A 24,648-nucleotide genomic window follows, 5' to 3' on the forward strand; every position below is an offset into this window, starting at 1 on the left:
ATCTATCAAGGAGATCAGTTAGTTGTGCGCTCAAAGGCCAATTGAAGTTTGAGTAATTGTCCTGCTCATGGTACACACCTGGACAGGGGAGATTGTTGTATTGCGACAAATTAAGTGCCAATCGGAAACATGCCAGGTGTGCTTTTTCTAATCACGTTTGCAATTTCTCCGAGAGCGCGTCTTGTGCAATAATATCGACTCTAAATAAAGCTGTAATGATGCATAAGAGTAAAGGGGCAGACATTCCAAGGTTCAATGAAGTGTCCAACTCATTGAGATCCTCAATATCGGGGAAGTGGGGACCACGAGTCTGGTCGAATCATGTTTCGTCATTTCTCACTACATATTAAGACACAAATTTATATACAGATTAGATATTATAAGCCTTGGAATTTAGGCGTTTGTCCCATTATTTAAATAATATTATGATTCTTATATTTACTTTATTACTTTTCCTTTCTCATATTATTCATCTGTCCACGCTCATATCGCTTTCACTATGTCTTCCCAAAAAGTATTTGTTGTAGTTCCAACCCGAATCATTAGTGCTGTGGTAGTTAGCTTTCAAAGTCGCAAAACTACGGGCCCCACAAAGCCGGGGTTCAATACATAAATATACTTAGAGTACTCCCGATGACTAGTGTATAGTATTCCAGGTAAAAAAGATTCTCTAGAAAACATCAAGCATCGCCAGGGCGATCTATCCTAGAACTAGACATACAACTACTTAGAGCTTGTTATACTCTAATTTGCCCTCGAGCTTCTTGGCCTCTGCCACTTTCCGTACTGCTTTGTTGAAATCGTCCTGGCTGAGCGCATCACGGTAATCCTTGATGGTCAACAAACCACTAGAAAATGTGTTAGCTTAGACTGAAGATCAAAGGGTAGGGGAACATACGCTTCAGTTACTACATTACGGAGATCAGCGCCGTTGAGGCCGTCACTCATCTTGACCACACTCTCAAAGTCGATATCTCCTTCCAATTGTACGGTGCTGGAGTGAATCTTCAAAATCTCTAGGCGGCCAACCTCGTTGGGAAGAGGAATCTCAAGCTTTCGGTCAAGACGACCGGCACGCAGCAAAGCTGGATCGAGTGTGTCCGGCCGGTTGGTGGCCATGATGATCTTTGTCTTGCCCAAATAATCGAAACCGTCCAACTGGTTCAGCAATTCCATCAGTGTTCGTTGAATTTCTCGATCTGCCGATGTACCCTCTGAGAATCGTCGACCTCCGATGGCATCAATCTCGTCCATGAAGATGATGCAGGGCTCGTGCTCCTTGGCGTAACCAAACATCTCTCGGATCAATCTAGCAGATTCACCGATGTATTTATCCACGATGGCGGAGGATACCACTGTAAGGTATTAGAGGATGTCATGCATGACAAGAGGGATATGGGGTATGACGCACCTTTCAAGAAGTTGGTTTCCATGGAACTAGCCACTGCTCGGGCAAGCAGTGTCTTACCTGTACCAGGAGGGCCATAAAGCAAGACACCCTTAGGCGGCTTGATACCCACTCGCTGGAAAAGCTCGGGGTTCTTCAACGGCAACTCAATGACCTCGCGCAACTCTCGGATCTGATCATTCAGACCACCAATTCCGGCAAAGTTGACTTGTCCAGGGTCCTCCAAAGACATGTTGTAAACCATGGGATCGACCTCGCGAGGAAGCATCCGCATGATGGTGAGTGTTGTCATATCCAAAGCCACACGTGTGCCCTGCTTCATCTTGGCCTTATCGACCTTCGAACGACAACCAACCACATAGCGTGGTCCCGATGATGCCTTGACGATAACTGAAAATAGAGTTAATTAGCTAGCAGACACAATCTCCCATGATTCTCAACTTACATCGCTCTTCGTCCAGCTGCTTCAACACTTCGCCGATGATCTGACCAACACTTTGTAGGGCCTTGATGTTGTCCTCGGAGACATCAAATTCTCTTTGCAGTTCCTTGATGCCCATGCGAAGTTCCTTCAGCTTGGCCTCCCATTCTCGCAGCTCGAGCAAGCTCTTTTTATAATCTTGAAGGGCGTTGTCCCGCTCGGGATCGCTGGCGCCGTCCATGGTGTGGACCTCGTCGGGATTTAAGAGGAACGAAGGTGAAAAAGACGGCGGAGAAGAGACCGGAGAGTGTTTTCAATACAGGGTCGATTTGAGAATCCAAAGTTTTGATGATTGGATATGCAAAGGTGGTGGGAAGTGAAACGGATGCAATCTGGGGAGCTACTAAGCAACAGCCATCCGACGAGGAGCTGCCCGGTCACGTGATGAAGTGTTTATGGTCATGTGATATGCAGTACAGAGGATATAATCTGATGGGCCTAAGGTTATTGTAAGCCTGAGGCATAAAGAGTCACCTGACTATATCATGACGTCGCTGTCAATAACAGTTACCAGGGGAATCGCACACCTCAGGAACCATTGTCGTTACCGTCATTCATGTTAGTCACTAACTCAAGCTGAATGCGACATGATATACCCTCGACCATGGTCCTACTATTCCAGAGAGAAAACTCTGTAGAGAATGTCAGTATGAGTATAGGTAACACCTAATAGTTGGTATTTGATAGCATGAAAGTAATTAGTACTATATCTACTAATATGGACAGATGCACCAAAACTACTTCGTTACTAATCCATGGATATTTTAGTATAGCTAGTTAGTATTTGTTGTTATTTACATCCGAGGAAGCGGGGAGAGGGTCGGATCAACCAGTTCTAGCCCCACCGATATGTACTGGAAAGAATCGGAGAGACTGGGCTTTAACCGGGGTTGTAGAAGAGAGTATTTAAGTATCGGGTATTTCCATTTCGTTTCAACCATTTACATCTATTGCATTACTTTTGTTTATTTTCCGTCTTAACCAAGGTGAGTTTATATACTATGATATTGATACCCCGCCATCCCACCTCCCCTACTCTGTAGTACTCCATATGAATTCTACTCTACTCTCGTTTAATACACCGAGACGAGAATAAGAGCATCATACCAGGGCAGTGGTGTCATTATTCTGGGCCAATCATCCCATCATCTGTTGAACTTAAGCAAATCATCCAATTCTCTTGTCCGGGCAATCATTTCGGGTCATCGGTGAAGGCAATGCCCCTCCCGGCCGTTTAGTCACACGGTGTATTTACATTTGCTGGTCCTTCTTAAACCCCTCTTCACCTCCATCTTACACCTTTTCCAACTGACTTTCATATTAATATCAGCCATACAATATGCCTATCTCCAAGGTTCACGCCCGCTCCGTCTACGACTCTCGCGGTAACCCCACCGTCGAGGTCGACATTGTCACCGAGACCGGTCTCCACCGCGCCATTGTCCCCTCCGGTGCTTCCACTGGTATGTTGATCTTTTATGGACATCGATTGATCAATTATCAACTAACATTCACTTCTAATAGGTATCCACGAGGCTGTTGAGCTCCGTGACGAGGACAAGACCAAGTGGGGTGGTAAGGGTAAGTGACAATTCTTCTCTTAAGCTTCTCAGGTTTTGAGATTCCATCCTAGTAAATCCGATCTGACCATCATTGCTATGATTAGGTGTTCTTAAGGCCGTTGCCAACGTCAACGACATCATCGGCCCCGCCCTTATCAAGGAGAACTTTGACGTCAAGGACCAGGCCAAGGTTGACGAATTCCTTAACAAGCTCGATGGTACCCCCAACAAGGGTAAGCTCGGTGCTAACGCCATCCTCGGTGTCTCCCTCGCTGTCGCCAAGGCCGCCGCTGCCGAGAAGGGTGTCCCTCTCTACGTCCACGTCTCCGACCTTGCCGGTACCAAGAAGCCTTACGTTCTCCCCGTTCCCTTCCAGAACGTCCTGAACGGCGGTTCCCACGCCGGCGGTCGTCTTGCCTTCCAGGAGTTCATGATTGTCCCTGAGTAAGTTTCGTGTTGGACTTTGTATATCTGATGGTGCTCATCACTAACTATTCTATAGTGAGGCTCCCACTTTCTCCGAGGGTCTCCGCCAGGGTTCCGAGGTCTACCAGAAGCTCAAGTCTCTCGCCAAGAAGCGTTACGGCCAGTCCGCCGGTAACGTCGGTGACGAGGGTGGTGTCGCTCCCGATATTCAGACCGCTGAGGAGGCTCTTGACCTGATCACCGACGCTATTGAGCAGGCCGGCTACACTGGACAGATCAAGATCGCCATGGACGTTGCCTCCTCCGAGTTCTACAAGACCGATGCCAAGAAGTACGATCTTGACTTCAAGAACCCCGACTCCGACCCCACCAAGTGGCTCACTTACGAGCAGCTTGCCGACCTCTACAAGTCCCTCGCTGCCAAGTACCCTATTGTCTCCATCGAGGACCCCTTCGCTGAGGATGACTGGGAGGCCTGGTCCTACTTCTACAAGACCTCTGACTTCCAGATTGTCGGTGACGATCTGACTGTCACCAACCCCCTGCGCATCAAGAAGGCCATTGAGCTCAAGTCTTGCAACGCTCTCTTGCTCAAGGTTAACCAGATCGGTACTCTCACCGAGTCCATCCAGGCTGCCAAGGACTCCTACGCCGACGGCTGGGGTGTCATGGTTTCTCACCGTTCCGGTGAGACTGAGGATGTCACCATTGCTGACATCGCTGTCGGTCTCCGCGCCGGCCAGATCAAGACCGGTGCCCCTGCCCGTTCCGAGCGTCTGGCTAAGCTGAACCAGATCCTACGTATTGAGGAGGAGCTCGGCGCCAATGCTGTCTACGCTGGCACCAAGTTCCGCTCTGCCGTTAACCTGTAAATGTTTCCTTGGGCACAAAGGTTTAGGAAAGAGAAAAGCGGATATGGCTTAGTAGCTGGTAGCGAAGAGCCGTCTATTATGATTATGAAATTTAATAAGCTCTTCTGAATGAAAGATATTTGATCTATCTAACACTTTCGTCTGTTTCATAGAACGAAAAAAAAAATAGACACAGGGCTGCATTAAAAAAAGTACAAATATCGAATAATAGAATAGTATTAATTATACTTGGTCGGGCACCAAAACCCCGGGTCACGTGTATCCCAGCGATAAGTGTGTCCCACATAAAATTTGTCCACCACCCCTCCATTCTTTATTGCAAGGTCTATCGCGAGTTCGCCTCCTTTTTTTCTGCTCTTCCGGCTCTTGCGGATAGTACGATCTTTTTCGCCGCTTCTCCACCCTCATTTAATTATTTTTTTCTGTCGATATGGCTCCTTCAAAGTGGGGTATGTTCTTATCCTCAATACTATCATCCTTCCCCTCACTACATGCCGAGAAGAACCGCTACAATTTGATACCATTCGAATTTCTGCGACATTAGTTTTACTGTTACTAACTTTTCTCTCTTCATCTCCGTATAGACGAGGAAGAGGAGGATGTTGCGCCTCCCGTTGTCGCCCCCCGCCGCAGATTCGACGATGAGGAAGAGGATGATGTTCTTGACTCTTGGGATGCCGCCGAAGACTCCGAGGCAGAGCGCGAAAAGGTTAAGAAGGCCGCTGAGGCCGAGGCTAAGGCTAAGGCTGCCGCTGCCGCCAACAAGAAGACCAAGGCTCAGCGGATAGAAGAGCACCGTGAGCAGCGGAGGCTTGATGCCGACGACTCGGACGACTTCGACGCAGACGAGACTGAGGCTGAGCGCCGTGATCGCCTCCGCCGTGCTGAGAAGGATACTGATCTCCAGCACGCTTCTGATCTCTTCGCTGATATCGATCTCAAGCGCAACCGTGGTGCTCCCAAGGCCGTTGTTGTCAGCGATAGCACCGACCCCACCAAGTCTATCGACCTCTCCTCCATGCCGCTCTTCAAGCCTACTACCAAGGATCAGTTCGCTCAACTCACGGAGGTTCTCATTCCCCTTCTCACTCCTCACTCCAAGAAGCCACAATACTCTCTTTGGGCTCAAGACTTCACTCGCAAACTCGTCAAGGAACTGCCCAGTGCTGAGATGAAGAAGATCGCCAGCGCTCTGACTACCGCTAGCAACGAGAAGATGCGCGAGGAGAAGAATGCTGACAAGGGTAGCAAGAAGACTAAGGCTGCCAAGACCAAGGTTTCCCTTGTTTCCTCTCGTGACGGCCAGGTCGATAGCAGTTCCTACGATAATGATGATGGACTGGGCGATGATGACTTCATGTAATGGATGTATTTGTTATCCCCCTTCTCCTCCCAATTTCACTTCTTGTTTTGTCGCCCTCAAAAATTTACAGAAGTCTTTGGATCTTCTCTTTTCTGATGGTTCGGAGTTTTCTTTCGTTTTCTTTCGACCTCCTCTTTTCATACCATTCGTGTACATCCCCATCCCCCTTCTAGTTTACACTGCATGAGCAACTTATAGAACGATACTCGCTTTGGCTTCGGCTTCGGCATTTTGACGTCTTTGAATACATTCATGCAATGCATATCGTATGCCTTTTTACCCTATGCTTTGTATTACCTGCATGATAGATACATGTGATACACCTTCTGTCCGTGCAATTTCATATCCAGGTTTCTATCCAAAGTTATGTGCATGGACGTCAGCTTGTTTTCCAGCTCGGTTTCTAATAGTAAATACTACCGTGCATGTTCCTCGTGCTATCAGGTAGACAGGTATCTACAGGAGGTTGTAACTGAAAGTGAGAGGGAGAGTAAAAGCGACATCTAGAGAGAGGATCAACTACGGGTCTATAAGAGTAAAATCTAAATAGGTTTGTTTAGTCTGATCTACTTTAAGCTATCGACTTGAATGGATCTTATTTCCGAAATCCAACACTGTAACTGTAACTTAGCTTGAACTTGACCTGCCAACGATTCATATTAACCTCCGTTATGGCTACTATCCAGCCAAATGACTCTCCTGAATTGAACACCATGAGTCGTCAGACCGAACAGGAAGATCTTGTTGGACGTGAATTTCTCACCTATTCCTCGCCAGATCTTCCAACTCGTCATCGCATCCTGGCCTTACTAAGAATAACTGATATCGAAGATATAGCTACCCCTGCAGAAGACGGGCAGTTCGCCTCTGACTTTTACCTAGTGAATATTACACCTTCTTCTTTCTCCTGAAGGTTGTGAGCCTTGCTCTCCTTCTCAATCACTCACTGCTAATGTAAAAAGGTTCCTCATCGACTAAGCCGAATCAGACTCGGATAACATGTGAGGACCCATAAGCCCTCGTCGCCAAATATCAATAGAATGCCCACGGAAATCCACAAGACGAGAGCAAGATCGTTCTTGATTCGAGCATTCTTCCACGAACCAATGCCACAGGGAACATCCTAGTGGGTGAGCAATTCCTTGGAAGGATCTGCGGAGTCTGTCGTTTTGAAACACCCCTCGATCTTTGACATAGAAGTTTTAATCAACTGGATTGAAATAGAGTACCACAGTGACCTGCAGTGCCAAACTTCTTGCTTGTTTAAAGCGAGGTGTCGACCTTCCCGATGGACATTCGACTTGAATATGCGAGACCCACTCAGTACTTGACAGTTACTTGGTACTTGAATGCAGCTCTTGAGAAATGGTACATGAGAAGGTGAACTGAATGAAGTCAAAGAGGCTTAGGTTTGGTTTACATTCATATCCCAAGTATGGAAAGTAATACCTAGGCTGCTACGTGATGTATGAAAATACAAGTCTTCTGGATCTAGAAAAGTGAATTTGAAAATAAACACATTGAATCGTGCTGGAGTGGGAATAGTTAACGACTAAAAAGAGAGAAATTCCACTCAGCCCCTTTTCCTTGCTCGCGTCAACCGAATATCATAACTCCACCGGCCGACCCACTCCAAACGTGCAAGGAGAAACGAGTGCCGGTCCCAAAGCCACGCGGTGAAAAAAACAAGCGACTACCGTTACCACGTTCCAGGAATGAGCGAATGCCCTGCCGTTTGGGCAAAGGACTGGTCGCTACCACATCTAAGACTCCTCCTCAGCGGGAGTCTCCTCGGGCTTGACCTCGGGAGCGGCAGCCTCCTCGACCTTCTCCTCTTTGGGAGCGGCAGCCTCATCGTTACCATCGGACGAGGTCCAAAGGGTAAGGTTGTCCCGCAGGAGCTGCATGATCAGGGTACTGTCACGGTAGCTTTCCTCAGACAGTGAGTCCAACTCGGCGATGGCATCGTCGAAAGCCTGCTTGGCAAGGTGGCAAGCACGGTCAGGAGAGTTGAGAATCTCGTAGTAAAAGACGGAGAAGTTCAGGGCGAGACCAAGACGGATGGGATGGGTGGGGGTAAGGTCAGTCTGAGCAACGTCGGTGGCGTTCTAGAATTGTGAGAGGAAAGTCAGTGGACTTTCAATGAGAGAGAAAATGAAGGGCAGAAATAACGAACCTTGTAAGCCTCGTGTGCGTCAGTAGCGGCGGTCTTGCGCTTGGTGCCGGAAGCGAACTCGGCAAGGTAACGGTGGTAATCACCCTTCCTATTACGAGGGTCAGATCAATCATGGTAGATGCCAACGGGAAATAACCCACATCTTGTAGTAGAAGACCTTAGACTCGCCAGTCTCAGCCTTGGGGATCAGAGTCTGGTCTAGGACATCAAGGACGTCCTGGCAGACCTTCTCGAGCTCAGTCTCAATCTTCTGGCGGTAGTCACGGATGATAGTGACGTGCTCCTCAGAGCCCTTGGACTCCTCCTTCTGCTCGATGGAGGAGATAATGCGCCACGAGGCACGGCGAGTGCCAACAACATTCTTGTAAGCGACAGAAAGGAGGTTGCGCTCATCGACGGTGAGTTCACCACCAATCTAAAGAAAGTGTCAGGTACGCGATCAAAGGGATTAGTATATAAAGTGGGGTTTGATCATACGCTGGCGACTTCCTATGTGGTTGTTAGTTTATTTCCTCAAAACCAAAATAATGAACATCGTGACTGACCTTCATGTAGGTGACCATCTCTAAAAATTTCAAGTTCCTAAAATCAGCCATTGTGCAAACTCAAAAGGATGGGGTACTGATTGAGGACGAACCATCGTAGCGCTCGGCCTGCTCACAGAGCCGGGCGAGGAACGTCTTGCTAGTGAGGGGGTTAGTTTCATGCACACAGATGAGGGGAACTTTTTGATAAGATCATCCTTACTTCTCGCGCTGCATGATAAAATTCAGTGTTAGCGAGTTGTGTATTCGAGAACAGCAACAATAAACAGGGGAAATGGAGAAATGAGGGAACGTTTTCAAGGATGCAGTTGGGATTATGGTGGCGGTGACGAGGTGAGGGCGGGGGGTTGAAGTGGGATAACACATACCTCGGATCCCATCGTGAAGTAAGATTGGAAGAAGAAGATGAGAAAAGAGAAGAAGTTTTTGGTGGGGGGAGAATTAAATGTCGAGAGATGATAAGGAGGGGCGATGATGCAGAAGGAGAGAGCAGGAGTAAGTGGGGAAGAATCACGGTAAGGCTTCCAAGGCTCCCAACGAGGCTGTCAGGCGTTTGTTTTGGTGCCTGAGGCTCCATATTCATCTACATCCTAGACTGAAAAATCTGCAAGTTAATCTAATTATATTCTATTCTGTCATTCAATACTTGATCTGGCTTAATACTTTCTTAGACCTCTAGTCTATTGTTCTCTTGGATTCTTTTCGTTCTAAAGTTTTTTTGGTCTTTCCAAGGTTGTGTGGCATCCTTATACAGGACTAGTACTAAGTCAATTTGTAGTCTTTTTCTTCAATAGTTTTTATCTCCTTAGTCTTCAGTAATGATAGTAATATTACTCACATTGTCTTTATCTGAAAAATAGATTACCCTTTCAATCGATTTCATAGCTCAAGACGGATGCAGTAGAGGAGTAAACATTGAAATCGGGACCCCACCTGGTCATCTATTAGTAAATACTACTATATCTAGGTCCTGCTACCAGATGGACTAAACGACCCAACAAGTGGGGTCCAAGACATACGATGATGCAAGTAGGAGCTAAATTCAGCCCTACTAACTACCTACCTAGGTAAGTATATCCAGGTGGAGTGCAGATGTACATCATGCTGACTACACAGTTCACCCAATAACTACTTGACTGGCTGCTATATTATAATTTAGCAGGTACTTATTATACTAGGTAACTATCAACTTATTAACTTGAAGGGAGTGGGTATCCATTTTCAGTGTTGGCTTGAAATATATCAACTTATACTTATCTAGGTATATACTTGAGAAATGAGCTGTCAAAATGGCCCAACATGTAGTTAAACTTCCTTGGAAGATTGGAATCATGACCTGGACAAGTACCTAGGTATGGGGGAGTAGATATAGATCACCTGGGCATCTTGCTTGAAAGTGCATTTAAACAGCCTAGGTACATGAGTAATAGGCCACTATTCTGAGGGCAGACCCACTCAACGTTGGAATATGAAGGACTATATGAGGTCAGTATTCAGCAGAAGAGGTCAAGAAGGATCATACATTATCTATGACCAAAACGATGTAGCCTAGTAGGACCCCATAATTGTGACATTGTTGGTTGCGGCTTTTGAAGGATATATCCGCCGACATCAACTTATCCAGTCAGGATAAGAAGACAGTTATTAAGACCGACAATGATAAAGGGAGTGTAAGGGACTCAATGAACCCTTCTTCCTAGCCAGAGATCAAAGCTCAGCCCTGTGCTCCTGTTGGTCCATGCTGAGTCATCTAGGCCCTATCAGGAATGGAATCAACTGGATGAGAACACGTTGTTGCTCCGCTTCCTCTCCACCTTTAAGCAAAAAAGATAGATACTCCTAAAGGAAATCCCCCGAACTTCCTACATTCCTTCATTCTTTTTTCCTCGGGTCCTTTTTCCCATTACAAATCTTGAGTGGGCTGCCCTCATGCATCTAAACTAAACTTTTTCTTTCCTTAACCAATCTCCACTCCGCATCTCTCTGATTGTCCTCCGCACAGCTCTTGTCCAGGAGAGATACGTACAAAATGGAGAAATCATTTCTCTTCACTCCGTCGGACGTGCTTGACCACTTCAATGTCTCAGAGCATACTGGCCTGTCTCAGGAGGCTGTGCTGATATCAAGAAAGAAATATGGTCCAAATGGTAAGTAGTTCAAATGAAAGATAGAAGATATGTATGATGACCTAACACATTGATTTCAGCTCTGGAAGAAGAACCTCCGACCCCGCTCTGGGAATTGGTACTGGAGCAATTCAAAGACCAGCTTGTCCTCATCCTGTTGGGTTCCGCTGCTGTCTCCTTTGTCTTGGCTCTGTTTGAAGAGAGTGACGATTGGACTGCTTTTGTTGACCCGGCCGTGGTATGTGTTATCATTGTCAGTTGAATTTTACAAGCGCTAAATATAACCCGCCATAGATCCTGACCATTTTGATCCTCAACGCCGTGGTTGGTGTGACCCAGGAAAGCAGTGCGGAGAAGGCTATTGCCGCTCTCCAGGAATACTCCGCCAATGAAGCCAAAGTCGTTCGTGATGGAAAGATTCAGCGTGTGAAGGCTGAGGATCTGGTGCCAGGAGATGTGATTCAGATCGCTGTCGGTGACCGTGTCCCCGCCGATTGTCGTCTACTCTCCATCCACAGTAACAGCTTTCGTGTCGACCAGGCCATCCTGACCGGCGAGAGTGAGAGTGTCGGAAAAGATACCCTTGTCGTCAAAGATCGTCAGGCTGTGAAGCAGGAACAACTGAACATGCTTTTCTCGGGAACTACTGTCGTCAATGGCCATGCCACTGCTCTCGTTGTATTGACTGGTGGATCCACCGCTATCGGTGACATCCATGATAGCATCACCTCCCAAATCTCCGAACCCACCCCGCTGAAGAAGAAGTTGAATGACTTTGGTGATATGTTGGCCAAAGTGATCACCGTTATCTGTGTTGCAGTCTGGCTCATCAACATCGAGCATTTCAACGATCCCGCCTTCGGTGGCTGGACCAAGGGTGCCATTTACTACCTAAAGATCGCAGTCTCGCTTGGTGTTGCGGCTATTCCTGAGGGTCTCGCTGTGGTTATCACCACCTGCCTCGCTCTGGGAACTCGCAAGATGGCCCAGAAGAATGCTGTCGTTCGCTCCCTGCCCTCGGTGGAAACTTTGGGCAGCTGCAGCGTAATTTGCTCTGACAAGACCGGAACTTTAACCACCAATCAGATGAGTGTTGAGAAAATCGTATTCATGAACAGCCTTGGCAGTGGCCTTGATGAGATCAATATTGAAGGCACTACTTTCGCCCCTGAGGGCAAGCTGACCCTCAATGAGAAGATTGTCGAGAATCTTGCTGTTTCCTCCTCTACTGTGCGACAATTGGCCGAAGTCACTGCCCTCTGCAACGCTGCAACCCTTGCTTATGATGCCAAGACCGGTGCGTTCTCGAACATTGGTGAACCCACCGAGGCAGCCCTGCGCGCTCTGGTTGAGAAGATTGGTACTAGCGATGCCGCTACCAACGAAAAGCACTTCAGACTTCCTGTATCTGAGCGATTGCACAATGCTAGCGCCCACTATGAATCCCTCCTCCCCGTCCAGGCCACATATGAGTTTTCTCGTGATCGCAAGAGCATGTCAGTCCTTGTTGGCAAGGGCACGGAACAGAAGCTTTTGGTCAAGGGTGCTCCTGAATCTATCTTGGAGCGCTGCTCGTACGTTTTGCAAGGCTCCGAAGGATCGCGCGTCTCTCTCACCAAGGCCCACTCTAAGCTGCTCTCCGAAGAAGTTGTGGAGTATGGTAACCGTGGTCTCCGTGTAATGGCTATCGCAAGCGTGAGCAATGTTTCTGGCCAGGACCCTCTGTTCAAGAACGCCACGTCTTCCGAGGACTACACCAAACTGGAACAGAATATGACTCTCATTGGTCTTGTTGGTATGCTGGACCCTCCACGCCCCGAGGTTGCCGACTCTATTAGAAAGTGCCACGCTGCTGGTATCCGTGTCATTGTTATCACTGGTGACAACCCCAGCACTGCCGAATCTATCTGTCGCCAAATTGGTGTGTTCGGACCCGACGAGAACCTTGAGGGCAAGAGCTTCACTGGTCGGGACTTTGACGCTTTGAGTGAAAGCCAGAAGATCAAAGCTGTTCAAACTGCATCTCTCTTCTCTCGTACCGAGCCTACTCATAAGTCTAAGCTGGTCGATCTCCTTCAGTCCATGAATCACGTTGTTGCCATGACTGGTGATGGTGTCAACGATGCTCCCGCTCTTAAGAAGTCTGATATCGGTGTTGCCATGGGCACTGGAACTGACGTTGCTAAACTCGCTGCCGATATGGTCCTTGCAGATGATAACTTCGCTACCATCACCATCGCGATTGAGGAAGGCCGCTCCATCTACAGCAACACCCAGCAATTCATTCGATACCTCATCTCTTCTAATATTGGTGAAGTTGTGTCTATCTTCCTGACTGCTGCCCTGGGCATGCCCGAGGCTCTGATTCCCGTTCAGCTGCTGTGGGTCAACCTTGTTACCGATGGTCTTCCTGCCACCGCTCTGTCTTTCAATCCTCCTGACCATGATGTCATGAAGCGTCCTCCTCGTCGTCGTGACGAGGCGCTTGTCGGTGGCTGGTTGTTGTTCCGCTACATGGTTATCGGTATCTATGTGGGTGCTGCCACTGTCGGTGGTTACGTCTGGTGGTTCTTGTACAACTCCGAGGGTCCCCAGATCACCTTCTCGCAACTGGTAAGCTCATTATGCTTTTCATCGTATTTTTCTATCTATTAACCAAGACTCTTTCAGTCCCACTTCCATCACTGCTCTGCGCAGTTCCCTGAAATTGGTTGCGAGATGTTCTCCAATAACATGGCCAAGTCCGCCTCAACCGTCTCCCTCTCCATCCTCGTGGTGATTGAGATGTTGAACGCCATGAACGCCCTGTCCTCTAGCGAGTCCCTTCTGACATTCTTCCTGAACAATAACCCCATGTTGATCTATGCAATCACCCTGTCCATGGCCCTCCACTTCGCCATCCTCTACATTCCATTCCTGCAGGGTCTGTTTGCGATTATTCCTTTGAACTGGAACGAGTGGCAGGCTGTATTGGCAATTAGTGCTCCCGTCATGTAGGTTTTGTCTTCTCATTTACCTTTATATACCTCCTTACTAACACTTTTACTAGCGTTATCGATGAGGCCCTCAAGTTTGTCGAGCGCCGTCTGTACACTGTTCATGTTTCCACTCCAGCCACACAGAACGGGGCTGTTGGGAAGTCTAAGCGGGCTTAAACAAAGAATGACGTGACAACTGTTTTCTTTTCTTAATAGAGATAGACGTTACCTTGTTATGAGGCTAGGTCTAGTCTAATATACAAGAACCTTCTTAGATAAAGAATGAAATCACAGATTGTAAATAATAAAGCGTTAACCTGAGGTTCGTCATAGCCTCATATACTCACTTGGGCAGTAAAATAGAGAAATCGCGGAATTACCAGCCAACTACCAGCCAACTAGAGAGAACCTTGGAATAAAACCCGGTATGAGCGATGAAGTATACGTGTATTAATGGGTAGTATGGAGTGATTGTACATGAAATGACGAGGAATCAAGTTACAACTTATCGCTTGTTTGCTGCTGATAGAACAAATTAAACTGGCATTATGTCTTTGGTCTTAATTCTAAGCAAGAGTATATAGATAGTGGGACGGAATGTGTAAAAAGGACAGGTAGGAGGAATAAATTTGTGTAGAGAGCGAGGGAGTATGAAGTATGACGGATATGAAGGAAATACTGACAGGGAGAGAGAGGCACTTAGCATGATAGCAGATGAAGGTGATGAAGATAAAATGAAAATTAGCAAGAGCGAGGGTAATGGTGAGGCTATGCAAAGACGATACATCAAGCCAAATTAGATAAAATACAGACAGGACAAAAGCAAACTGTTGTGTAGAACTGAGGGCAAGAGGGGTATAAGAATAGAGGATCAAGCCAAAAAAGAAAAAAGAAAAAAATAGAAAACGAATCTATCATCTAAGGAAATGGGGAATGGGGAAGAGAACATAAAGAGAAAAAAAAAAAAAACGCCCGCTTTCCATGCAAAAGCAGCCATTATTCAGGGACGTATTCATTGATAAGTGATGTTCTCAGCCTCAAGTACTTGGGGGAATAATTGACGATGAGCGTGAGATTGTCATTGAACTATGTTCCAGATCTGGAGCAGGCTCAAGCACCCGCTTATAAGAGCCAGGAGATCCAGCCTCCGTGACTTGCTTGATAGATGCCCTAGGAGTATAATCGTTCGTGTCATCTTCAGATTGAACTTCATCCAATTCATTCATCTCTTCTGGGCCATCAAACTCCTCTACTTCTTCAATTTCTTCATCCTCTTCAATTATTTGGCTCTTCCGAGAGGTAGGGTGCGTTGGCTTAGTGGTATCACCTGTGCCTGCAGGTTGCCCAGGGACGGGTGAGTGGACCAATCCACCAGATAGCATAAGATTTGAAGTGTGAAGCATTGGTCCCTTGAAAGTAGAGCGTTTTCGTCGTGCAAAGACCAGACTCGAGGAAGGAGACATAATCAATGGCGAAGGTACCGCTTCGTTGAAAGCGGATTGCATCTGCCCAAGAGAATCACCTCCACTAGAGCTACGCACCAAACGGATATTGCTTGGGAATCTAGCAGAGGCACCCGGAGTAGTAGGTAGAACTTTGATGGAGTTGTGAGGCGACTTGGAGATTCTGGCTGTCGGCGTCACAACTGTGTCTATGCTGTTGGATGAAATTGATGACGCTTTGGAGTGTGCGCGAGTGTGGTGAATACTGCGGATTGAGGAGACAGATGACGATGTGGACTTGCGGCCACGTAGCCCAGCCGATGAGCGTCGATACGACCCGCGGGGTGTGATAGGTGATGGAGAGAGAGAATTGCGATGATTGGAATAGCCAGTGTTCAAAGGTCGAGTCTGGCGAGAGTAAGAATGTCGATTCTGTCGATAAGAGGCAGCACTGCTTGGAGCCAGGCTACTGGAATTGGAGACTCGTTTAGCTTGCGTAGGCGTCTTTAGCTCCCTTTGTGAATCCACAGAAGGAGATAATGAGTATTGTTTCTTCCCCGAGTCTTGACTCTTTATAGGGCTGAATTTCTCGGACAGGAATTTTTTCCGCGAACTAGACGACTTGGAGCTGGGGGATTTAGAGCGCTTCGCAGACTCCACAAACCAATGTTTTAAAGAGGCAAGCTGGCTGATGAAGGGGTGTTGACGTCGATTTGTGCGACGGCGAAAGATGCCACGACCCTGACCCATCTCAGGCTGCGAGGCACTGAGTGCCATTACACTGGGCCGTTGTCGCCGTTTATCCTTTGGTGGAGGAACAGGACGCCGTTGGAGAGAGGTCAAAGAGTCCTTCTCTATCGGAGTAGGCGGAGTACTCAAGTCAGGTGTTTCCCCGGGCAATGGCTCGCGAAGTGAAGGAAGCTCCGGTACTGCCAACTGGGAAGGTAGGCTGCGTCTGTCACGCCGTCCCCGATCTTGCTGGAGATCAGAACTGACATGACCTTCTTCCGCCACTTCCGCCAGGGCCGTCGATAATCTCTGACTGCTTGCAGCACTCAGCCGGCGAAGATTCTTGGCATCAAGTTCTCGCTCCCGGCGCTTGCGGTCTCGTTTCTGTTCTTTGCGTTGCTCTTTTTCTATCAACAGTGCCCACCATCCAGCTAACGGATCACATCGTTGAGCCAGAACATTCTCAATCACCTCATCAATATTGACTCCGGCGCTCTTCATCCTTTGCAAAGTAGTCTTCTCCAGTGGCGTAGTGAATGGCGAGGGTCGGGGGATTTTGAGTATAGCAAGCTGTTCCGGGGCGTGCTCGGAAAGGAACGGATGGGCAAGGATATCGTCCAGACTTGGTCGAATCAGTGGTCGCTTAGACAAGAGAATGTTGATCAGCGCCTTCGCATCGTCTGGGAATCTGTCGTTATAGGTAGGCTCTTCCGTGAGAATCCGCTTCTTGGTGATCTGATCGTCGTCGTCATCGTACGGCAACTCTCCTGCCAGTAGTGCATAGAGAATAATTCCCAGACTCCAAACGTCAACCTTTTCGCCTGCGTATTTTTCCCCTTTCAACATTTCTGGGGCACTGTAACAAATTGTTCCACAAAATGTATGCAGGTAGCTCGCTTTGCCTTCGTATTCGCGAGTGAATCCAAAATCGCAGAGTTTGACATTTTCGTTTTTGTCGAGCAGAATGTTCTCCAGCTTAAGATCTCGATGTACGCATGATTTGCTATGGACGTAGGCCACGGCACCAACGAGCTGAGTAAATATGCGCTTCACTTTATCAACCGGTAGCGGGCCATGGCGAAGGAGGTAGTTGTACAGTTCGTCGCCTAGTCAAGCTACGAGTTAGTCAATTGATTCAAACCGCACTTGTTCCTCAACTATTAATCATACCTGGACAATATTCCAGTACCAGCCAAACTAGACTTTCTGTGACAACAACTTCGTAGAGCCGAGCGATATGGGGATGGAGGAATTGGCGGTGGTGATGAATCTCACGAGCAAGATTGGTGTCTTCCTTGCTAGAAGATTTGAGAACGACCTAAACCACTCATCAGCCTCTATATACTTCTTCAAGGGCCACCAGTCGTACCTTGGAGCCATTAGTGAGCTTATGCGACGCCAGGTAGACTTTGCCAAAGGAGCCTTTTCCAATCAATCTCCCTATAGTGTAATTTCCCACAGTTCGGAGATCCTTCGCGGAAAACTCTCTAGTAGATGGAAACGACGCGTCAGTAAAGGGGATTGATTCTTTTATCATATCTAGCAGCTTTAAGAGGGGATATGAGGGGAGCATACTTAAGTAGTTCATTGTAGGAGTTGGCAAGCTATGACGCGATCCAGGGTTTATTGATTAGTCTTATGCCCCGTCTAACCGTCTAACCCCGGCTGTCCTGAAAGGAGACGGACTTGGGTGGATTGCGCAACGGAGGACACACCTTTTCTTTTTGTTTCTGGCTTTGAACCCCCGCTCTCGTCCTGGCTGGCATGTGTTATGAGTTATAATGCGAGATTGGCGTCCGCGGAGATCTCTGCGCGTAGTTGGTAGGGGGTTGTGAGGAAGTGGGTTGCGCGGAATTGCCATTCAAGAGGACGAGGAAAGGGATGGTCTGCGATATGAGATAGGGCTGAGTAGAGATAGACACTGAGTATTACAGTACGGAGTAGTTGTAGAAGGAAAGAAAAAAACCCTCCGAAATCAGGAATGCGCAAATAGTAAGCATCCACCTTTCTTCTAAAATGGCTGTGGAAGGTTCGACGTCAACGGGAACGTGGAACCGTTGTGGAGAAATGGACGACCACTAACTATTTAGTTACTGGTCGATTCTACTTAGTTGTGGTCTAATTTAGTACTAATTGGGACGGATTACACGGGACAATTTATTAATTTCTCCCCCTGAGAATAAAGTGACTTTTTCCGTTTGTTTCACCTTATATAGTGATATATCTTACTTTTCATGTCTATAAACAGCAGTCCTCAACTAAATAGTATCGGATAGCTACTTCCTCTTCCGCAGAGTCCAGCATTACGTATGTATACCTTGTAGGTACTATTCAAATATCATCTCCTTTTTCATCATAAAGGGGGCCTTAGTGGGCTAGTGGGGGTATTTTGTATATGCATTCATTGGCTGATGTGGGACGACTAGGTAATGGACAAATCGTGCAATCTTAGTGCCCTAAATGCCATGGTAACGATTCAAGATGCTGGACTACCCTTTCTGTAGTAACCAGTCCCGGATCGACTGGGGCAAGTCCCACCTCGCCTTGGAAGGCAAGAGAGACCATTCCGAAATATGAGTGTAGTAGATCTGGAGGATCACCAACTGCCTTTCCAAACCCACCGACAAGGTGTTGTACCTTTTCTAAAAGATATCGCCGGTTCCGCACGTCGTCTATCACGGAATACCGATCCAGCATCTATAAACAGTTAGAGTGACCTTCTATACTTCATATAGCAACTTACCACCAACGTTGCCCCGTTCCAGAAGGAATAGCAGGTGTCTGCTATTTTATTGCATCGTCCATTAAATCCAGCACAGGGTATTGAGTCGGCTGATAGTGCTATGCTCTCGGGAAGCGCAAGGATGCGATCTTCTATGGACTCCGACTTTGCGTCGGGGGCCGAATCCGCATCCTGGGCACTCCTTGCAGTTTCACGCGACTCGCCGTTAGCTTCATCCTCGTCATCTTCTTCATCCTCGTCGTCATCTTCGCCCAGTTCGCTAGTTTGCCGTGATGCTAACCAGCCGACCAGGGCCTCAAAATTCTCAGTTCCCGGTGACAACAACTTCACCGATCGGGTGTCAACTTTTAACCGGCGCAGAAGCTCGAGAGATCCAACTGCACAATATGTGTGGCCACCTAACCGATAAGTTAAAAAGTTGAATCGTAGACAAGATACGGAAGATACTCACTGTGAGATTCACGAAAGGGAGACTCCGCCATACCGCCATCATAATTCTAGGAGAAAGTAAGTATCATAGTATCTTCAAATATGGAAATTAATAACTGGATAAATACCTGGCACGCTTCGATAAAGGAAATTAAATTCGAAACATCAATGTCTTTAACATCCTCGACTTCTTGACTGTTCCCTCGCAACATATATCGTATGCCGGCTGCACAACAACAGTACCGTAAGTCGCGATCACCTTGAATTACCTCACCAGGCCCGAGAACCTCGCCAAAGCTTCCATCACTGCGCTGCAGTTTTGGAAGCCACTGTAAACTTTCTCTTCGTTTCACGCGCGACAGATCATCTCCCAGAATGAGCAAGTTTACCAGCGCAAAGAATGTAGCTGCCACATTAGCTGGATCCCAGGCCTCATTCTCTGCGGCCCTTCTCTCTGCACTAAAGTCTGTGCCTGAATATCCTCGAAAGCCTCCCGATGGCACCTGGCAGTGGTAGAGCCAATTAATATACCCTTGTCGCTCTTCCGGCGTGGTACTGTTTTGTAGCTCGCCGAGAATGTCGAGACCGGAGAGAGTTAGATAGGCGAGAAGCATGCGATTGGAATCATTTGGGATATAGGCTGACGGGAGGAAGGTTTTCAGACATCGGAGATAATATTTGACATGGCGTTGGGTGTTGAAGAGGGACTCGGCCATAGCCAGGTAGTTCTGCAGAACAATCACTTTTTCTCGTGCCTCCCAGAATAAAGCTTGAGGAATAGCTGTGGTGAATATGATCGAGAAAAGTTGTCGCGCTTGTCGAGGTGGGGGGTAGTCTCGACTCCAACTAAAGAACGGATCCACATGATTCAAGTCCGCGCAACCTGCGGACCTCCGAAAGGACAACATTTATAGATTTCCAACAACACAGCGAAACACCACAATTCCACCAAAATGGTTCTAATTTCGTCTAAAAGACTCATTCAGATCCATGCTGTGCTTCTGATCACCATTGCCGGGTACCTGATCAAAGACCCGGTGGTGATCACTAACTCCAACATCGTGTTCATGATGGGAGAGGCACTGGGTATTGTATGGCGCGCCCCCAGACTCAATTCATACCCATTGGCATCAATTGACTTATAATGAGTGATATAGGATTTCCCTGTTAATAAATCCACCACACAATCGCCTTACGTCTTTTGTTCTGTTCTGCTCTTCAGCGAAGCCCTCGTCGACATTGTTCTCCTCTCCAGCCTGCCCTATCGCAATGCCTTGACCGAAGCTTTGCCTTATATCCGACCTCTACGCAATGGAAATCTTGCATCGGAGGACCTCCAGATTTTGGATAAGTTGCCGGAGTACATCACGAGGTCTCTGACCACATACTGGAATGTTTGGACCAGCGTTGCCGGGATCAGATCGTTCATGTACGCCGCGCTTAGCATATTTATCTATTCGAGCAAGGGTGGAAATGCTGCTGTCTCTTATTCTGCCACCTCTGCGGTCTTCGGACTTGATCAGTTGAAGACCCGCGTGGTCTTTACATTTGGCTTTTTGGAAATGATGTTTTGGTTCTGGGTAAGTGGATCCTTAGGCTCAGATAAAAGGAGAGCTCATAGACTGACATACATATTTCATTCCACAGGGCTTCGCAATCCTTCGCCAGGAGCGACAGGAGAGACTGACCGATCTGTTGGAGGATGCCACCAAGGACAGATAAGCGTAACATCCCTTTACCTGCAGGTATATATACTGTACTATTAGAGCAGTGATTCAGATTCATTTCCCCTTCTAGAAAAGCTTCATACTTTTTGATAAGCGATACATAAGATCACTAATTGATCGATTTTTCATCTGCTAAGGAATGATCCCTCAACATCCGCAACTCCATTTTTCCAGGCTTAAAACACCTATTGCAGCTTAAACCAAGAAGGCCAAGAGTGCAAACGCTCCAGCAAAGGCCATCAAGGGGCTGTCCTTGCCCATACCGAGAGAAGCATCACCAGTGGCAGTGCTGGTAGCCGAAGCAGACGAGCCAGAAACCAGCTTTGATGTAACGACCGATGTGGCAATGGTCAAGGCTGACGTGGTGGTCGAATGCTGGGTGGTTACGGCCTCGGTAGTTGCGCTGGTATTGACCTTGGTAGTCATCTGGGTAATAGTAGTCAAGGGCTCAGTGATCGTGTCAGTCTTTTCCTCGGTGGTACGCTTGGTCATGGCAGTCTCCATGGTGGTCTGCTGAGTGCTGGTACCAGTGAAAGTAGTAAGAGTGTCCAAAGTAGAAGTAGGGGTAACAGTGGTGATCGCAACAGTGACGGAGCAGATAACCGACTCGGGCAAATCAGTCACACCACCACCGGCACAGATCGAATTGGCTGCAGAGAGAGTAGCTGAAATGGATGAGTGTCAACATATACCTGGTTGATGAATTTGATGATAACATACTATCCTGATCGTCTTCGGAGCACTTCTCGGCAATGCAGCAGGCGATGCTGCTCAGGAAAGACCCAGACTTGCAGATACAGGCAACGTCCATACCACAAGTAGTGGGAATGGAATGGGTAACGCAAGCTTTCTGTTGTTCCCACTTTGTTAGCACGAAACTCGAAAATAAAAAATTCAAGTGGTCAAGGAATCACATACGGCGCATTCAGGCAGTCCAGACATGCCCTGGGCAGCGACGATAGACGCCAAAGCTGCAAAGATAATGGTGAATATCATGATTGAGATGATTGAGATGATGGTTGTTCGGGGGGAAGTATGAGTAGAAGAAAAGTGAAGTGACACTATTGACAATCTTAAAAGGAAATTAAGAAATTGAAGCCTGGGGAGAGAGCCTTAGGGACTCGAAGACTCTGCAGAATCTAATCGATCAAGTTCATCCAACCTTTCACTATATTGTTCAGTTGCTCATATCTTTACTATACGCAGTCGTCCATCTGACGCTATACAGAACAACTTGTATCAATGCCATTTATAACATTTAATCCTCGAAAAGAAACCGGTATTCTACCATGCATGTCAGTTCGAGCTTTAACGTGGTATTTTGTGTAGCTCCAACTTCTTTAACTATTTATATTAAATCAGACTGGTGTTCCTCATGGATACACAGATTCTTGACCTTGCATCGTAGGCAGTTTCCCGTACTCGAATTTGGACTGAACCGACTTCAATTCTCTTTTTGATACTATCAACACTTGAAGTATGTTCCGAAGCAATTACGTTCTCTCTTGGTTTTTTGAGATGACTTCTACTCTCGAGCAATGTAGACCTCATGCAGAAGGAATCTTGTCGTCCCGATATTCTTTCCTTAATCATTCTCTCTTCTTCCCACCTGCTCCTCATTTACCTCCTCTTACATCTTTCTCCGCTCAAACAATCAATCTCTTCTAGTATAAAATTTTCGAAGTTGCAATCATGGACTCGGTGTTTTGAAAGATCACAAGCTTGCGTATTTTCCAGATAAGATCCACAATACTGACAGAGACCTCGAATTAAGCTCATTTATCTTCATATAGGCATGTCCAGAATGAGCGAGTAGGATTTTACAAGCGAACCGGCCCTCAATTATGACCCTATCACCAAATTGATCATCGTACCACATCCCAGTGACGATCCAAACAACCCACTGGTACATCAAATAGGTAATGCGGTGCCTGATAGGAAGCTAACAATGCCTCGTTACTAGAACGGGCCCCTCTTTAGACGTGATATCATCCCTGCAGCCCTATTATTCGTCACTATATCGTGCATATTGCCATAATGGCGGCAGATATAGTTGTCATCGCTGGTTATGAAGATATCACATTTGGGACGCGGCATTGTTAACGGGATATCATCTCGTCGGTGTGGGTGTCGCAGGAACCCTTGTCGTGCCCACGGCACTCATCTGTAGAAAACACCATCTGTTCCTGATCGGGCATGTCTTGATGATTGCGAGCTGTGTCTGGGCTGGTGCCAGTGGCCATAATCATCAAAGCCTATCGTAGGCCCGCATCTTCCATGGAGCTGCCTTGGCTCCATTCGAAGCGTCACTGAATACCTGCATCGGATATCTCTACTTTGTTTACGTTAATTTTTGAAATCACATTAACGGTACGATAGGGATGATGAAAGCGGATAGCCTTATCGAATGTGTCCTTGTTTGGAGCTTGACTCCGGTAATTGTTGAAAATATAACCAAGCCACTTGGCTGGTAATAGTTTTTCTATTCTGTGGCAGTATTTTTCAGGCTTTATTTTCTTCCATTGATGGTCGTTTTCGTGCCAGAGACTGTGTTTCTTCGGTCCCACTGTCTTAATACTGACTTCGACCACTGCGCAGAATCGAGTGATCCTAGTAGTTTCAATGATGAGTTGAAGTCTACCGCAGGTGTGATAGATTTGAATACAACCTGATTTGCTAAAGAACCTACAGTGAGGGTTCCTAAGACTCATCGGCCAAATCTATGCGATTGTTCAATGGACGGAACATGATCACTTTTTCAAGCTGCTATTACTACAATTTCCTCTCTTTCTCCACCCTGGAATCTTTTGGGTCCGCATCAATTGGTAATAGTTGCGCTATGCTGGAAAGCTGACCATGATCACTAGGCTTGTTTAATCCATCCATTGGATGGGCAGTCTTTATCGGTGTCATTCGGGCTCTTTTATTCAAAGGCCACCTCAATGGTTCGAAGAGGATAAAGCAGGTTATCTATGCACATGTGCTTTTATAGGTTCGATGGCAGGCTTAATCATCTCTGGCCTTGTAACCAATGTGCTGAATAAAAACACGATTCGTCTCAACAAGGGTATAAACGAGCCCTAATTCCGCCTGTTTCTTTTCCTATTTCAGCTCATTTTCAGCCTTGTTGTTCTTTTTGGATTTTTTTGTGGCCACGAACGACCTTGAAAAATATAGCTAGGTCCTTGTGGAGCTGTTCTTTACCTTTATAATCGCTGGAATGGTAATTGGGACCGTGATAGACTCACTCTATATCGTATTGTGTGTGTGTGAATTGTTTTCTTCTCGGCATCTGTGACGCCGCTGAAAAATTTATGGGAGATCATCGTGGAGGCAATTACATGCATACTTGTTTTCAAACGAAATTTCAGCTTTGTCTTGACTTTATATGCCTATGGATGGCTTGCCCATGGCGGTCTTAGACACTATGACTATCATCAGGTCCAAGTCGGCATATGTCTTTTGAGTATTAACCCGGTCCTTTGTGCGCCACTATATCTTGAAGATGCTGAATCTCCGGTAATGGCTAATAAAGAAGCTTCCACAACTATTATATATATGTTCAAATTGACACTCGTCCTCTGAAGTACCTAGGTATAGGTATATTTAATGCGTGTATATCTACATATTCCAAGGTTCCA

General features: G+C 46.9%; 13 protein-coding genes across 13 annotated transcripts; 8 read left to right on the plus strand and 5 right to left on the minus strand.

Annotated features, from left to right (window-relative positions):
- Positions 1 to 727: 727 nt before the first annotated feature.
- rpt4 (proteasome regulatory particle base subunit RPT4) lies at positions 728 to 2,070 on the minus strand (the record flags this gene model as incomplete). Its single annotated transcript, XM_057208710.1, has 4 exons — positions 728 to 848; positions 899 to 1,355; positions 1,412 to 1,798; positions 1,854 to 2,070. 4 exons carry the CDS (start codon positions 2,068 to 2,070, stop codon positions 728 to 730), a joined length of 1,182 nt encoding a protein of 393 aa, XP_057062484.1.
- Positions 2,071 to 3,228: 1,158 nt separating this feature from the next.
- Positions 3,229 to 4,749, plus strand: aspf22 (enolase acuN; the record flags this gene model as incomplete). The annotated part of the gene is made up of 4 exons (XM_057208711.1): positions 3,229 to 3,352; positions 3,414 to 3,470; positions 3,556 to 3,895; positions 3,954 to 4,749. 4 exons carry the CDS (start codon positions 3,229 to 3,231, stop codon positions 4,747 to 4,749), a joined length of 1,317 nt encoding a protein of 438 aa, XP_057062485.1.
- Positions 4,750 to 5,179: 430 nt separating this feature from the next.
- N7495_006061 (eukaryotic translation initiation factor 3 subunit J) lies at positions 5,180 to 6,112 on the plus strand (the record flags this gene model as incomplete). Its single annotated transcript, XM_057208712.1, has 2 exons — positions 5,180 to 5,198; positions 5,334 to 6,112. The coding sequence occupies 2 exons, from the start codon at positions 5,180 to 5,182 to the stop codon at positions 6,110 to 6,112; spliced, it is 798 nt and encodes a 265-aa protein (XP_057062486.1).
- Positions 6,113 to 6,783: 671 nt separating this feature from the next.
- N7495_006062 (uncharacterized protein) lies at positions 6,784 to 7,304 on the plus strand (the record flags this gene model as incomplete). The annotated part of the gene is made up of 2 exons (XM_057208713.1): positions 6,784 to 6,993; positions 7,152 to 7,304. 2 exons carry the CDS (start codon positions 6,784 to 6,786, stop codon positions 7,302 to 7,304), a joined length of 363 nt encoding a protein of 120 aa, XP_057062487.1.
- Positions 7,305 to 7,875: 571 nt separating this feature from the next.
- On the minus strand, positions 7,876 to 9,213 carry N7495_006063 (14-3-3 adaptor artA-like protein; the record flags this gene model as incomplete). The annotated part of the gene is made up of 8 exons (XM_057208714.1): positions 7,876 to 8,220; positions 8,289 to 8,376; positions 8,429 to 8,703; positions 8,766 to 8,777; positions 8,834 to 8,853; positions 8,926 to 8,972; positions 9,036 to 9,043; positions 9,202 to 9,213. 8 exons carry the CDS (start codon positions 9,211 to 9,213, stop codon positions 7,876 to 7,878), a joined length of 807 nt encoding a protein of 268 aa, XP_057062488.1.
- Positions 9,214 to 10,862: 1,649 nt separating this feature from the next.
- N7495_006064 (calcium-transporting ATPase) lies at positions 10,863 to 14,114 on the plus strand (the record flags this gene model as incomplete). The annotated part of the gene is made up of 5 exons (XM_057208715.1): positions 10,863 to 10,980; positions 11,040 to 11,197; positions 11,254 to 13,572; positions 13,630 to 13,952; positions 14,009 to 14,114. 5 exons carry the CDS (start codon positions 10,863 to 10,865, stop codon positions 14,112 to 14,114), a joined length of 3,024 nt encoding a protein of 1,007 aa, XP_057062489.1.
- Positions 14,115 to 14,974: 860 nt separating this feature from the next.
- Positions 14,975 to 17,696, minus strand: N7495_006065 (non-specific serine/threonine protein kinase; the record flags this gene model as incomplete). The annotated part of the gene is made up of 3 exons (XM_057208716.1): positions 14,975 to 17,214; positions 17,279 to 17,426; positions 17,478 to 17,696. The coding sequence occupies 3 exons, from the start codon at positions 17,694 to 17,696 to the stop codon at positions 14,975 to 14,977; spliced, it is 2,607 nt and encodes an 868-aa protein (XP_057062490.1).
- An 860-nt stretch (positions 17,697 to 18,556) lies between these two features.
- On the minus strand, positions 18,557 to 19,996 carry cdc43 (protein geranylgeranyltransferase type I subunit CDC43; the record flags this gene model as incomplete). Its single annotated transcript, XM_057208717.1, has 4 exons — positions 18,557 to 18,805; positions 18,852 to 19,249; positions 19,303 to 19,348; positions 19,409 to 19,996. The coding sequence occupies 4 exons, from the start codon at positions 19,994 to 19,996 to the stop codon at positions 18,557 to 18,559; spliced, it is 1,281 nt and encodes a 426-aa protein (XP_057062491.1).
- A 237-nt stretch (positions 19,997 to 20,233) lies between these two features.
- On the plus strand, positions 20,234 to 21,002 carry N7495_006067 (uncharacterized protein; the record flags this gene model as incomplete). Its single annotated transcript, XM_057208718.1, has 3 exons — positions 20,234 to 20,371; positions 20,438 to 20,860; positions 20,928 to 21,002. 3 exons carry the CDS (start codon positions 20,234 to 20,236, stop codon positions 21,000 to 21,002), a joined length of 636 nt encoding a protein of 211 aa, XP_057062492.1.
- A 200-nt stretch (positions 21,003 to 21,202) lies between these two features.
- Positions 21,203 to 22,003, minus strand: N7495_006068 (CFEM domain-containing protein; the record flags this gene model as incomplete). The annotated part of the gene is made up of 3 exons (XM_057208719.1): positions 21,203 to 21,672; positions 21,728 to 21,869; positions 21,926 to 22,003. The coding sequence occupies 3 exons, from the start codon at positions 22,001 to 22,003 to the stop codon at positions 21,203 to 21,205; spliced, it is 690 nt and encodes a 229-aa protein (XP_057062493.1).
- Positions 22,004 to 22,823: 820 nt separating this feature from the next.
- On the plus strand, positions 22,824 to 23,271 carry N7495_006069 (uncharacterized protein; the record flags this gene model as incomplete). The annotated part of the gene is made up of 3 exons (XM_057208720.1): positions 22,824 to 22,913; positions 22,971 to 23,029; positions 23,082 to 23,271. Coding segments are annotated over 3 exons (339 nt in total), but the record flags the coding sequence as incomplete, so codon positions are not given.
- Positions 23,272 to 23,391: 120 nt separating this feature from the next.
- On the plus strand, positions 23,392 to 23,874 carry N7495_006070 (uncharacterized protein; the record flags this gene model as incomplete). The annotated part of the gene is made up of 3 exons (XM_057208721.1): positions 23,392 to 23,442; positions 23,485 to 23,653; positions 23,771 to 23,874. 3 exons carry the CDS (start codon positions 23,392 to 23,394, stop codon positions 23,872 to 23,874), a joined length of 324 nt encoding a protein of 107 aa, XP_057062495.1.
- Positions 23,875 to 23,896: 22 nt separating this feature from the next.
- N7495_006071 (Major facilitator superfamily domain general substrate transporter) lies at positions 23,897 to 24,592 on the plus strand (the record flags this gene model as incomplete). Its single annotated transcript, XM_057208722.1, has 3 exons — positions 23,897 to 24,074; positions 24,189 to 24,268; positions 24,329 to 24,592. The coding sequence occupies 3 exons, from the start codon at positions 23,897 to 23,899 to the stop codon at positions 24,590 to 24,592; spliced, it is 522 nt and encodes a 173-aa protein (XP_057062496.1).
- Positions 24,593 to 24,648: the final 56 nt, after the last annotated feature.

This window comes from Penicillium taxi (genome assembly GCF_028828555.1).
Source record: "Penicillium taxi strain IBT 34144 chromosome Unknown utg000004l_segment0_segment0, whole genome shotgun sequence".
NCBI classification, from domain to species: domain Eukaryota; kingdom Fungi; phylum Ascomycota; class Eurotiomycetes; order Eurotiales; family Aspergillaceae; genus Penicillium; species Penicillium taxi.